The 14,584-nt window shown below is 24.6% G+C and overlaps 2 protein-coding genes across 2 annotated transcripts; one reads left to right on the plus strand and one right to left on the minus strand.

The window, feature by feature from the left end:
- Positions 1-3,411: 3,411 nt before the first annotated feature.
- LOC132921856 (serine/threonine-protein phosphatase PP1-beta catalytic subunit) lies at positions 3,412-12,232 on the minus strand. Its single transcript, XM_060985087.1, has 7 exons — positions 11,820-12,232; positions 10,143-10,274; positions 9,848-10,078; positions 9,587-9,763; positions 8,832-8,983; positions 8,614-8,748; positions 3,412-5,696 (listed from the first exon to the last, which is right to left on the minus strand). Exons 1-7 carry the CDS (start codon positions 11,872-11,874, stop codon positions 5,601-5,603), a joined length of 978 nt encoding a protein of 325 aa, XP_060841070.1. The 5' UTR covers positions 11,875-12,232; the 3' UTR covers positions 3,412-5,600.
- Positions 12,233-12,540: 308 nt separating this feature from the next.
- On the plus strand, positions 12,541-13,580 carry LOC132921857 (uncharacterized monothiol glutaredoxin ycf64-like). Its single transcript, XM_060985088.1, has 3 exons — positions 12,541-12,665; positions 12,738-13,064; positions 13,221-13,580. Exons 2-3 carry the CDS (start codon positions 12,791-12,793, stop codon positions 13,370-13,372), a joined length of 426 nt encoding a protein of 141 aa, XP_060841071.1. The 5' UTR covers positions 12,541-12,665; positions 12,738-12,790; the 3' UTR covers positions 13,373-13,580.
- Positions 13,581-14,584: the final 1,004 nt, after the last annotated feature.

A 14,584-nucleotide genomic window follows, 5' to 3' on the forward strand; every position in this document is an offset into this window, starting at 1 on the left:
AATAATAATTTATTCAAATTCTATTTTTTTGAATTGTTAATATACTTAAAGACCATATTTTCAAATTCTTGAGATTTTTTGTTTTATTTAAAACAGTGTCACAAATTTCTGTTTTAAAATGAGATAATGAGAACTGCTTTTTACTATAAATTATTTAAGGGATATTTTTTAAAGAATTATGAGTAACAAACTAAAAAAATCAAACGAGTAGTTTTTCAGTTATTAAAGTATTTTTTACCAAGGGTAATATAATCCTTAAAAATGATTTTTAAAAATATTTGAAATGTAAATAAGATTTATTATTTATTATACCTGGGTACATTTTTATAAATTATGAATATTGACAGATTAATAATAATTACTAAAATGTTCGAATATCCATATAATTCCTAAATTTTCCAAAACCATATAATCTATATCTACCTATATATTATCTTTAAATTGTTCTTAACTGGTTCACTAAGTTAAATAACTCATTCAAACTTTGGTAATGCGCCAAAATATTCAGAAAAATGATGTGTAAAATAATGTATTTGTGAAAAAAGGGTTTTATCATTTGAAAAACATAAGTTTGTATCTCCACATGACACTCTTTAAATAATATAAAATAAATTCTAGAATTTTAAAACGTAGTTTTAAATATATTTAAAAATTCGGAAAATCAGATTTTGAATAATTGCAATATATAAGAAAAAAGGGCATATTATATGGTATCTGCAATCTGCCAGTGGCGGCTCGTGCCTAGGTGTGCAGGTGTGCACACACCACATAGATTAATATAGATATAATAGTAAAAATGTATAATAATAATGTATACTAATTTATTAATTTTAATACAATATCTGTTAAACTTTAGGTATTTATTATATAAAAAAAATTAAATTTTAAAAACAAAAACGACAATTTATTATTATTATACTCCTAAAATTTAATTGAGTTATGTAACAAATACACATCAATTGTTGTGCAGTTCAGTCTGAACACCGCCCGTCCGTGTAAAATACGTTTAGTTATCGAGTTTAGAATCGGCAATTATATGTGACTTTGGTGTGCAGCTCCTACTGCACACTCGTCAAGCGGTCGCACAAATAAAAATTAAAAATGCTAATAAATATTTTACTAATTACATTTATATTTTGAACTGATTATTTTTTTGTTGTTTAATCAACTTTTGAAATAATTGCACACCACCTACTTTGAACACCACGAGCCGCGACTGCAATCTGCTAATAGAGGTTTAGACATAGTTTTATTACTTAAGTCTAAGACATAGTGTAAATACCTATACAAGACATAGTCTTACAAGATTAACAACTTAAGAGGATATCAACGCACTACCTATATGTTTTCTCTCTATGGCTCATGTGTAACATAGAAAATACGCATTTACGCAGAAATCAAGAGGATACGTAATATTGCTTTCGATTTATGCATAGACCTTATACTATAGTAATATAGTATAAGGTCTATGGATTTATGTCAGAACAAGGTATCAAGTTGGAAATCCAACAAAAAAAAAAATTAATAAAATGACAGTTTTTAAAACAAAAAAAAAACAATTGTAGTTCATCAATTGTAGGCTCTAAAAAGTCTAGACATATGGATATACGCATATATAATATACAGTGTAATTTTTTTTATCATGAATCCATTCTTTATTTAATGAGCTATTTATATTTTTGAAAATGTTTTAATTAATTAAAAAAATTCACTATTTTTATCGTTATGTTTTTTACTTTTTATAGGATAACATTTATTTTTATATCATATTCTTAAGCAGCAAATTATTCAGAGTATTTCGATATGTATATAATTCAAATTTTGGTACGAATAGTCAATGAGTTAAAGGCATTTACATTTTAAAGTTTAAATAGACAGAGGAGCGGACTAAAATTTAGTGGTAAACATTTTTATCCCTCCACTCGAACACTCATCTAAAGTTTAAATAGGTAACTATATCAATCATAAATTTATCGTAAACTAGTCATACGCTACTTATTAAAATTTTATTTATACATTATACATTTTGAAATACTCTGAATAATTTTTTGCTTAAGAATATGAAATAAAAAATTAAATTTTTTAGAAAATATTTGTTTTTTATTACTTAGTAGTTAGTACTTACAAACTTACAAATTATGTAAATGAAATATTGTTAAAAACGTTAATTGTTTTTATAAAAATGAGTTAATTATTAATGAATTGCTTGGAAATCTACCTAGTACCTCCTATTATATATATATAGTGCAGTTTTAGAAACCGACAACTTATATTAACATTGAACCTCATACGCATGTTGAAGGTAGGTGTATTTCATTTTATTAATTAAATATGTCAACTTATTTGATACTTATTGTACAATGCTACAATCTTACAACCACATTGAAATTAATATATTAATAAATAGGTTAAGTGGGTAGGTATCTATTATCTATAATAACCCTACTATGTATAGGTAACTATATTATAGGAATATAAAGGTAAAGCTATACCTATCTAAATATCAAATTGCCTATAACATCAAATTATTATATAATCATAACTAAGAATCAAAAATTAAAGGAGATAGTATTATTACAGTTTATTATCCATTTTAAATCTCCTTATATAATTATATTTATACACTTCCTTTGCACTGACCTCTCAATATCACAAAACCTTCACATCAAGGTAATTTAATTTATTATGTTTTATTTTACTTTACCTAGGTACCTCAATTTTAATTAAACCACATCACTTGAGAATTGAGATTATTATAAATAAAAAAGCAATTTATCAACTGTACGGTGCTAGATGAAAAATAAAAATATATTTGTGCAAAGTAGTCTATTGGCTATTTCTTTTTACTCTTCATATATAATTTTCTGTATGTACGTGATTATTATAAAATGATATGTCAATATCAGCGCACTGTTTGTTTTTTCACGGGCCTACATCGCAACATTAACAAAAAATATATTAACGCCAAATCATTTTTTTATGTTTTTGATTAAGCTGAGTAAAATAACCCATTATAAAAATTACAGAGAACAATATATCTATTTCTAACTGTTCGATACATATCGATTTATATAAATATAATTGTCTTTTGTCTAAAATAATTTAATATATATTTAAATTAACCATCTTTTTTTCGAAATCAAATAATTAAATATAAAACAAATATTTCAAGCCTTCAAAATCATCATCTTCTATTATTCTGGTAATTATTTTACTTAGAAATCATTAAAAAATGATTTTGCGTGAATACCTACGTTTTATCTATGCTGTACGTGGGTCTAAAAAAGGAAATGAAAATTGTCCTAATATCTTCTTAAAACTGTCGAAAATAGGTAGATAATATATGAAATAGTCATTTGTAAAAACATTTTTCAACTGCATTTTCCAGATTGCGTTTCGAGTTTACATAGATTTGAGTATTCATTACTAATATATTATATTATTTTATAACACCAATAGCTTATAAGCCTTGTAGTTCAATGAAACATACATTTTAAATAAATATAAACTATTATTGGTCATACTTTTTAAAACAACCACTAACAAAGTTAAACATTATTACAATTATTTAAATAAAAATAAAAGTGATTTATATTAATATTGTGAAAATATTTACAAAAAAAAAATAAACATATCAAAATGTAAGACCATTTTGACGTGAGAATTTGTTTTAAAATTTGGGATTCTGTGCGAGTAAAACACAATGCTTAAGTGCAAAATAAACAAAACATTTATCGTCTAGAATATAATTAATTATTGAATGACAATTTTTAATGTTGTACTTCTATTCTAATTATAAAATGATTCTTAAAACTTGAATCAGCCAATATCAATGAAAATTACTTAAAATTGAGATTATTTAATTATATTAATAATATTATATTTATATTTTGTATAATATTATATATTTAATAAAAGTATAAGCCTATTTTTTTAAAAATGTCCAATTTTCATTAATATGCTTGGATTGCAAGAACTTTAAATTTTAAAAAGATTACCCATACATATTATGAAACACAAAATTGTATGAATAATTAATTAAAATGAAGTTTTTAATATTAACATATAAATAATTAGATGTTAAGAGATACTGACTGATTCACAAAATCACCATGTTTCTTCATAATAAAATATAATAATTATACAGTTATACAATTTTTATGGATCATATTTTAATATTTAGTATTTTAATAATGATTAATATTAGTCATGACTAATGAACAAACTAATTTTATATAAATTAGATATTATACAATATTTAGTATATATTTTTAATTTAAAATTAATATGGTAGTCCTTAGATAACTATTATGACTAATTCTGTATAAGAGATAAATTATTTTATTATATATATCAAAATGAAATCTTTCACATTTATTATTTTTAAGTATATAATGAATGCAAGTAAACAAGTAAAAAATACAATTTTTTTGATAGTAAATGTTTTATAAAATATTCATTTAAATATTGTAGAGCAATAAATTTATTTATTTAAACATAACATAAATTTTAAAAAATATAGCAAAGTTACTCTTATAATATGATAGTTATTCTATTCACTGAAAAAATATATATTAACCATAACATTCTATTCTTATCATTTTTAAACATAACAGATCTATAAGAAAATGTGACTCAAAAGCCTTAGTTTTTTAAAACTATTTTAATTTAATTATTACAAATTAAGTTCTAGAATTATTATACTGAATATACTGTTATGGTATTGTATAATTTTTAATTTAATACCCCCAAATCTGAATTCCTAAGCTGTAAAGCTATTATGTTAATATAAAAAGTGAGTATTAAATCAATATACAAACATGACCATTTTAAGGTGTATTTAGTCAATAGTATTGTAAAAAATTAACTCATTTTCTTCAATATTTAATATAGTATCAAATTGAGTAATTTACTATAGGCTATTATTTTCTGAGATGTACTAATATGTACAATTTGAAGAATGGTTAAAATAAGAGATCTGTAATATTTGAAAATAAAATTTGAATTAATAATAAAAAGACAAAAAAAAAATGAATTGATTGTTAATATTTTACCACAAATTTATAAAAAAAAAAAAAAAACAGAAACAGTTAATTTATTTAAATAATATAGTATTGGTAATTTTTTCTACATTTAAATTAGTATTGACAATATTTAATAAGAATAATTAATAACAATAATGTTAATATATATATATATATATATGCATATATGTATATATATATATTTAATAACACAAACGAGGCTACACACCTTAATTATAATCTATGTCTACACATATATTAAATTTGTTAACTAAATAAAATGGTTATTATCTATATACATTATACAAAGTACATAAAATTTAAATCAAAATATCAATCAATACTTAGGACTTTATATAATTTAGGTCACAAGTAACCATTATTTAATGATTGTTAAAGATAATTTTTTTATACACACACATACATATACACTCGCACACACATAGATATATGTATAACATTATTTGTTATTATATAGAAAGTCCAGATTTTTAAAATAAAATTATTCAAGCACAGAGTTATTAGATTATGAACAACATTGTTTTGTTGTTTATAATTAATATTAATTTAAATACACTATTTCTTTTTCACAGCAGTTGTATTACTAGCCGGTCTTCCAGAGTTTAATCCTGAATATTGATACTTTGCTTTCTTTTCAGATGGTTTCAAAATCTTTAAGTATAGAATCATAATTCATTAGTTATATAAAAAATAATATAATAAAATCTTACAGAGTTTTGAATATTCCAATATCAGTTAGTAAAACTACAATTGTAACATTAAAACAATTATGGTATAAGAGGATATCTTATCTGTTTATGTTGTCTCTGTTTTACAAATATATAACATAAAAAATTGTGTATAGTCAGAAGTTCTCATTCGATATTTTTAGATATAATATAAAGTGAATTTAACTATTTTTAAACTTAAAGATAACATATTCTGTGTTTTGTAGGGTGTTCGGCGCTTTCCTTTACCGCACAAACATGACCCAATACCACACAAAGTGTATACCCCAATACCGCACACAAAAATAGTACGATACCGCACAGATTTATAAAAAGGTATAGCCTAATTCCGCATACAACAAATGGTACAATACCACATAAATTTATTAAATATAAAAATTTGAAAAAATGTTACATAGAATTAAACAGTTAAAAATAATTTTTAGTCATAATTTGTAGTAGTATTAGTAATAATAGTAATACAAATGTAATAATTTAAATATAAATGTTATTGTAGATACCTATATATATTGGTTTAAAATGTAAACCAATTTGTACACTGTGAATACAATCTTTTACAGATAAAGCTTAATAATGTTGTTATAGATAATTGTCGATAAGTGACGATAATCATCCAAAATATAAGTGTGCGACAGTATTTTAAAATCTGTGAGCGGTTTTGCCCCATGTATAATTTGCGCGTTTGTGCGTTAACGGGCGACGCCCAGGGTGTTTTATTCATTTTAGTAAAATTTGAAGCAAATTTTTAAAAATGCTTATAATTTGCTTCAAAATTGAAATAAAAAAAAAAAACTTAATAACATAGAAAATGAGTTTACCTTTAAGTTTAATAATAGGTAAAATGTTATTATTATTCTAAAACTAATTGAGAATTCTTAAATGTAAATTTGCTTGTAGAGACAGCACCTGCTGGTGATGAATACTCCCAAAAGGAATTAATAAAAACATATTAATAGTTGGAGGATTTGTGCACTCACTTAAAATACTAAACACATTAATAAAAATATCAATATCAATAAATATATTAAAATAATAAAAACATAACATATTATTTCAAGTATACGTTAAATGTTCAGCTTTTGTATGCACTAAATACACATTATATTTGATTAATTTTTAAGGAAAGATTACATTGAATGAATGAGATTATCCATGGAATATTTAAAGATTTTTTTTTTTAGTTTATTGTTGCTAAATTGCAAAGAAATTATAAAGCATAATGCATATGGCTAAAAAACAATGTCAATTTTATTGAAAATCATTGGTATTTATAAAAATTTATTAAGTGGGATTAATTTACTAATCATATGAAATACTTTTATTTTTAATTTTATTAGAAAAACCACATTCTATAAAAAGAAGATGTAATTATAACCAAGACTAGGATTTATATGCAATATAAAATGGTAAAATATGCAAAAAATACATAAATTCTATCAAACATTTAATCATTTTTAAATAAAAATTAATTTCAAAAAAAAAAAATAAGTATTTTACCATCAGTTTTGAAAATTGCGCTAGAATATTGTCATACTTTAACACTTTCATTTAAGTTTATAAATATTCTTCAAAATTGTTAATATAAATGTTATACTAAATGTCACAAATAAACTACAAATTTTTAAAACTTCATAAAAAACATTACCCATCCCCATTTGAGTTGTCTCCATCTCACAAGTATGTAACAACAAATTTACGCTCAGTTTAGCTCCGTTAGGTTAAAAATAAGAGTGAAACGACCTATTATGAAACTTGATGGTAAGAACATTATCTCTGTTCGTACATAGCTTTTTTTACGATTATTCAGTTTTTAAGTTAGTTATGAGCATTTTTAATTTATACTATATTATATACCCATAACTTGCTAAAAAATTGAACAATTGTTAAAAATCAACATACAAACACAGATAATGTTTTTACCGTCAAGTTTCATAATAGGTCGATTCACTCTTATTTTTAAACTAACGGAGCTAAATATGATCTGCTGAACGTAAATTTGTTAGGTTACATACTTGTAAGACAGAGACAACACATGTGGGTGGGTATGATGTCCTCTTAATAAATTGAATTTATAATAAATCAGTCCAGCAACATACAACATAGAATCTTATAGTTAACTTAATGTAATTTGATCCAGCGGTACTCATATTGTGGTAAGCAAAAAAAAAGTTTGAGAACTGCTGGTCTGATAATATTAGTTAAGAAATAGGTAGTATATCATTAAAGTGAGTTACAACTTTTACAGAGTTACAAGGATTTTAAAGTTTTGATATTTTATACAACTATAACACACATTAAAATAAAAACCTATGAGATGCCCTAGATCAGGGACGGCAAATGGTCGATCATGGACAGTTTCAAAGTCGATCATCTTAGAATTTATTTTTAGGGCCAGGCGCACGAAAATTAATTAAGGTTATAGTGAACAAATTGTCAATAAGTTTAACATGTATAGTGTATAATTTGTATATATTATATAAATTTTCTAAAGAAGTCGATGCTCAAAGGTGAAGTTTATTTTTAGTAGATTGTGACCAAAAAAAGTTTGGCCACCCCTGCCCTAGATATTATTAACTTAATATTTGATAGTAGGTAAATTGACTTATATTAACGCTAAATAAAAGCATAAAATTGATTCTGTTTAATGCAAATTTGCTATCTTTTACATTTGTAGGACAGAGACAACAAATGAGGGTATGACATCATCTTAAGAATGATAAAATAGTATTCTGTTTTAACTATTTATAAAAATATTGATACATTATATTACTTTTATAAGGTAACTATTTTAGTATGGATTACAAATAAATATTAATATAATTATATAGTTAAAAATTTACTTGGAATGAACACATTAGAGTTGCATCAACAGACATCATTCCACCTGCATTATCAAATTCCCCACAATAATTTGGCGCAGAAAACAATGTAACCAATTGCCTTTTGGCAAAAAATTCATAACCATCTTCTACAACCTATAATATAATTATACAAGATTTTGAAAAGATTAAAACATTTCAATTAACATCCAACATTAAAAATGTATAATTGTATTTACCTGATGTGCTCTACAAATGAGATCTAAATCATGTCTATTTAAAAATTTTGCTACAACATCTGTACCAAACGTGAAAGAAACACCTCTATCATTTTCTCCCCAACCAGTTACATCTTTGTCAGGATCAGACCATAATAAATCACATAATAAACCTAAAACAAAAGAATAGTATAATTTTTATTAAAATAAGAATTTAATTTATTTACATTTTAACATTCTATATTATTTATAGGCATTTTTTTTTTATCTTTGTTATTACAAAATTGTTCAAGATTCTAGTTTCTAGTTAATCTCTCCTATGAATTATTAAATTCTTAACATTTCTTGCCTAATATACTTATGAGGATATACACTAAGTTTAATATGATAAAATATAAACATACAATTATTACCTATAAAAATTAGTTCTCATAATTTTCAAATTTATTATCTGATGCTGTATTACCTATAAACAAACTAATTGTAAAATAATATTTTTAATTTATTTATAAAACTGAAAATTGCATTCTAGTAGTTGGCCAAACTATAGTTTCTCTATCTGATCCTATATGTTTCATATCAGGGAACTTTGATACAAAAACAAAATCTAACACAGAATTGATAGACAAGGTTGTTCTTTAGTGGAACAGAGTATAGTTTTATATTAATGAAATAATTATATACATAGTATGTATCATATTAAACTGAGTGTATTTTGGTAAGGTGCCTTATTTAGTACCCCACACTATTTCTAAACTAAATAATAGAAAATTTACCAGTATCTGGGACATCAGTTGGACGCATAATACGTCTAATTTGTTCCATTCCTTGTAAATCAGGACTAAGTCCACCATGACAACAAAATATTTTCTCATCAATGATAGCCGCGATAGGTAAACAATTAAAACAATCAGTAAATGTTTTCCACAATTTTATATTGTAACGTCTTTTACCTATATATATTTATATATATAATAAATAATTTAATTTTCAATAAAAATAATAAAAATAATTAACTATAATTTAAATAACTTTACATTCATCATAAAATCCATAGATCCTGTTTATGCTTGCACATTCATGATTGCCTCGTAAAAGAAAAAAGTTTTCTGGATATTTTATTTTATATGCTAATAAAAGACATATAGTTTCCAAGGACTGTTTTCCACGATCCACATAATCTCCCAAAAATAAATAGTTCGCTTCAGGTGGAAAGCCTCCATATTCAAATAAACGTAACAAGTCAGTATACTGACCATGTATATCTCCTAATTAACAAAATATAAATAAAAAATAAAGTGCTTGCAAGATATACATAAAATTATTATTTACCACATATTTTTAAAGGTGCTTCTAAATCTAATAAAATTGGTTGTTGTAAAAATATTTCTCTAGATTTCAAACATAATCCTCGGACTTCTGCTTCAGACATTTGTACTGTTTTACCAGGTCGACATCCTCTTACTACAAATAAAGTACTTTGATGTAATACAAAATTTTATGAATTAAACAATAAATGTGTACTAGTTTACTAATTGGCATATCTGATATATTGTCTTATAAATATTTCTTAACAAATTATGATGGAGGGATACGATCAAATGTGATTTTAAGCGGAAATTCAAATTAGATTGAAATTTAAGAACTTTAACTACTTAGTTAGAAAGTATAAAAAATGTAGATACAAAGCTTGATTTTAAACAATAAAATAAAACGTTTTTAACTACCGCAAATCAATGGAACGCAATTAATTTAATTTGATCTGCAAGCATAGTCACACATCAATTGGAAACTGAATTTAAATATTCTTATTTTAGTGGACAATTTTATAGCTCTTTTCTACAAAACACATGCAGTTATCAAAGGCTTGCTTAACTGGTTTGAGATTTCTTTCCAAAAGTTGTAATGTGAATGGGGGAAGGAGGGTTAATAGTATGAGTATTAACCTCATGAATTATTATGAAGTTAATTAATTTGATTATTATATTTATTAATTCTTTAGGATTTAATATTTTTTAAGGTAGTAACTAGTTTTCTGATTAACACCTACATTTCTCGTCATAAATACAACAAATGGAATTTATATCTGGTATGTATACATTTTAATTTAATACAGTACTTATTTGATAATTGTTAGAGTATCAGGTGTATAAGTTGAATTTATTATTCATTTCTAAAATGAAAATTTGGAGCATAACTTATTTAAGAACCATTTACCTGTATACATTTTTACTAAATTAATTATTAATTAAAAAGAAGGTATTGGTATTGGGATTTAGTCATCAACGCCAGTTAAAGTATAGTTTAAATTATGTAAAAAAATTTAAGTGAAATTGTTATCAAGATATGCCACAATACTTAGTGGATTAATTGATAGGAAGCTAAAAATACCAAAGCAGAAAAAAGACACACAGCAAAACCCACATAATTATATTGACACAATGTTTATCAACAATTGTAAATAATTAGTGGAATATTTTTTATAACTTATATACTAAATGATTTCCCACAGTGCTATTTAATATTAGCTTTGGTACAATGTGTATGTAGTTAAATTACCACAAAATAAAAACAGTTTTGAAAATAATACACACCTCATAAAGGATACTAAAAAATTATCTAAAATATGAGGCTCTAGGATTTATAGATTTCGTAGTAGCAAAAATTGTGAGTTTTTATTGTAGACAACTTTGAATTTGTAAGTTAGATTGATCAATTTCAAAAATATGAATCAAATACAGCGGGATAAAAGTAACATTAATATTATAGTTAATTTGCATAGTTTTAATGTGGGTACCAGATTAAATTATAATCGAGCGTTAACTCACATAATTTTGATGTTCAAATTATGTCTATTCCTAAACTTTCACGGAAGGGGACAAATATTGACTGAACCGATGGTAACTAATATGTGCTGACACATTTGATGAAAGTTATTCACCTACCAGGTTATATTGTAACAATATTGTCAATTCTAGTGTCTTCGTACGAATTGTTTGCCAATCTTACCTTCTAAAAGTCGTGCGATTATGCTGTCTATACTTAATGGTTCACCGTCTGCCATTGTGGACGGAAAAACCTTGTATGGATTTCGAATTTAACACGATTTGTTGACAAAATATCCAATTTTGTTTAGCGTCTGAATGGATAATGGTTTGGTTTTGGTCTATCAATTGAGATTCAGGGGGTCGTATGCCGCCTCTACACGTCCCGCTAACATGTAAATTAATCTTAAATAATGTGTCGGTGTGGGGTCGACGGGTCGGATGGAAGGGAAAAATGGCGAACACTTTCTCCCCACCATAAACACAAATAATTTTTTTCTTTTTTTGTTAATTTTTAAATTAAATTTAAATTGTGTTATAATTTATAGGTAGAATTTATAATTTATACTCATAAAAAAATTGCACATCCCATAAAATAATATTTTTTGTATTTTTTTTCAATTAATTATATTAACCCTGGTATGTGTAGTTCGAGGTTAATGTTTTTCTTAGATATTTTTCCAGGTTATGTTTGTAATTGCAATCTATGTCTATGGATTTGTTTGATAAGTAGTGATAAACAATCAATATAACCATGTACCACTCGATGACTTCATGGTATGTAAATATATTCTATGGTATGAACCACGATTAATGATATCTTCTAAGACCGTGGTTCATGGTATGAACCAAAACATAGTTATCATACATATAACTTTTTACGCTTATCTTATCACTTTTTGGGAATCGAGATCCGAGACTTCGAGAGATACAGCATCCGCCATCCAGAATTCTAGATATATCTTATTCAATAATTTAAGAGACCAACTATACGAGTGTTTTCAGACTTCATTTTTTGCCTTTTAATTTGGTAAATATTAAATTTTTAAAACTAAAAAAAATAAAATACCGTGATTTATTAGTTTTAACTATTTTCTTTTAGCATTCTAAGTCAACCGGAACATCAAATATTTCACTTTTTTTAACTCTTAAATCATGACGTCGATATTGCGTCAAATTATAAACATCAATAAAACGACAAGAATTGGCTCACTTATTACTTATAAACAATTTCTAAGTACTAAATCTGATGATCCAATCCAATCGCATATAGGAAAGTTAGTGAAGGGTAACAAAATTGTTGTCTTCATGAAAGGTGTTCCACAAGCTCCAAGATGTGGCTTTAGTAATGCAGTTGTCGATATTTTAAATATTCACAAAGCTAAATTTGAAGCTCATGATGTCCTGATTGATGAAAATCTTAGAAATGGTAAATATTTATAATATTTGTTTTTAATTAACATATACTTATTAACTTGGTAGATTCAATTATTCTGTCCTCATAATTTGATCATTTATCAAACAATTCTATTTTTGTATGTTTGTACTTATGTAATTATCGTTAATTTGTATGTTTATTTTGTAGGAATAAAAGAATACTCTAATTGGCCAACAATTCCTCAAGTTTTTATAGATGGAGAATTCATTGGTGGTTGTGATATTATGCTGGAATTGCATAGGTCAGGTGAATTAGATAAAATACTAGATAAAAACATTCAAGAAAAGCCTGTAGCATAAATTGGTTAAAGTGTTATTAAATAATTTAAGAATAATGTAGTTTCATACTTATTGAATAAACAATAAAAGAGTAAAATGTATTGTTATAAATTAATATGTGTTTAATTTAAATTAAATGTCTTGATAAATTTTTATGGTGTTGATATAAAATCCTAGTTACATGTATTTATTAAATAACTGTGTATAAATATATTTTTGATGAAATCAATCTTGTTTTTTTGTTCCCTTTTGATAATGAATAACTATAGAAACTTGAAAGGTTTACCAAATACTTTTAATAGTATTTTATAAATGAACAATTTTTCATATTTGTACTATTTATAAATATTTAAAAGTTTCTTTTTGTTTAGGTTATTATATTGATTTTTAAGTTAATAACTATAATATAAAGCGTGTATTTGACAAGTTTAATCTAAGGATCTAACACACTAATAGAAAGTTAGTTACAAATATATAAAATATTTTAAGATATCTTTAGAAATAGAGGATTACATGTGTCTTTGTTCTGAAAAATTATTCTTGTAATTATATGCAATAACTTGTTATTAAATTCAAATTTAACTCAAAGAAAAGGCACAAGATACTCTATTTTTGACTATCCAGTGTTTATATCCATTGCTTCAAGAAGTAATGTGTTTAGTTCTAAATTAATAGTTAAAAAATATATCAATAAATATTTGAATTTTCTGACTTAATTCAAATAATTGGTTAGTCCTTTATAACATTTTATATCTGAATAATAAAAATAATACATTTTAAAACAGTCAGATTAACAAAAAGCAAATATTATCCATCTATATTTTTCCCCAAAATTTTGATTAATTTACACTTACTAAATCAAGTTATTAATTTTTATATTATAAATTATAATAAATATTATTTTTATTCTTTTTTTAAATTTTAATTAATTTTTCATGTACAATAGATTTCCACAAAAATATTAACCTTTTTTTCATATTTATTTGTATGGTGTTTAATCCATGAAGTATAACTAGTATACAATGCATACAGTCATAGGTGGCATGTATATGGGTGCCCGAGGGCTCAGACAACCATTGAAATTATTATAGGGTATATAATATTATTGGATTTTACGGGGACATAATATTGACCAGGGGCTAAACCCCATCCCCCAAATAGTACATATATGCCTATGATACCAACTACCAAGGCACCCATTAGGTTTTTTAAAACTTGGCGCCTATGCATACA

Source organism: Rhopalosiphum padi, chromosome 2, assembly GCF_020882245.1.
Source record: "Rhopalosiphum padi isolate XX-2018 chromosome 2, ASM2088224v1, whole genome shotgun sequence".
Classification (NCBI taxonomy): domain Eukaryota; kingdom Metazoa; phylum Arthropoda; class Insecta; order Hemiptera; family Aphididae; genus Rhopalosiphum; species Rhopalosiphum padi.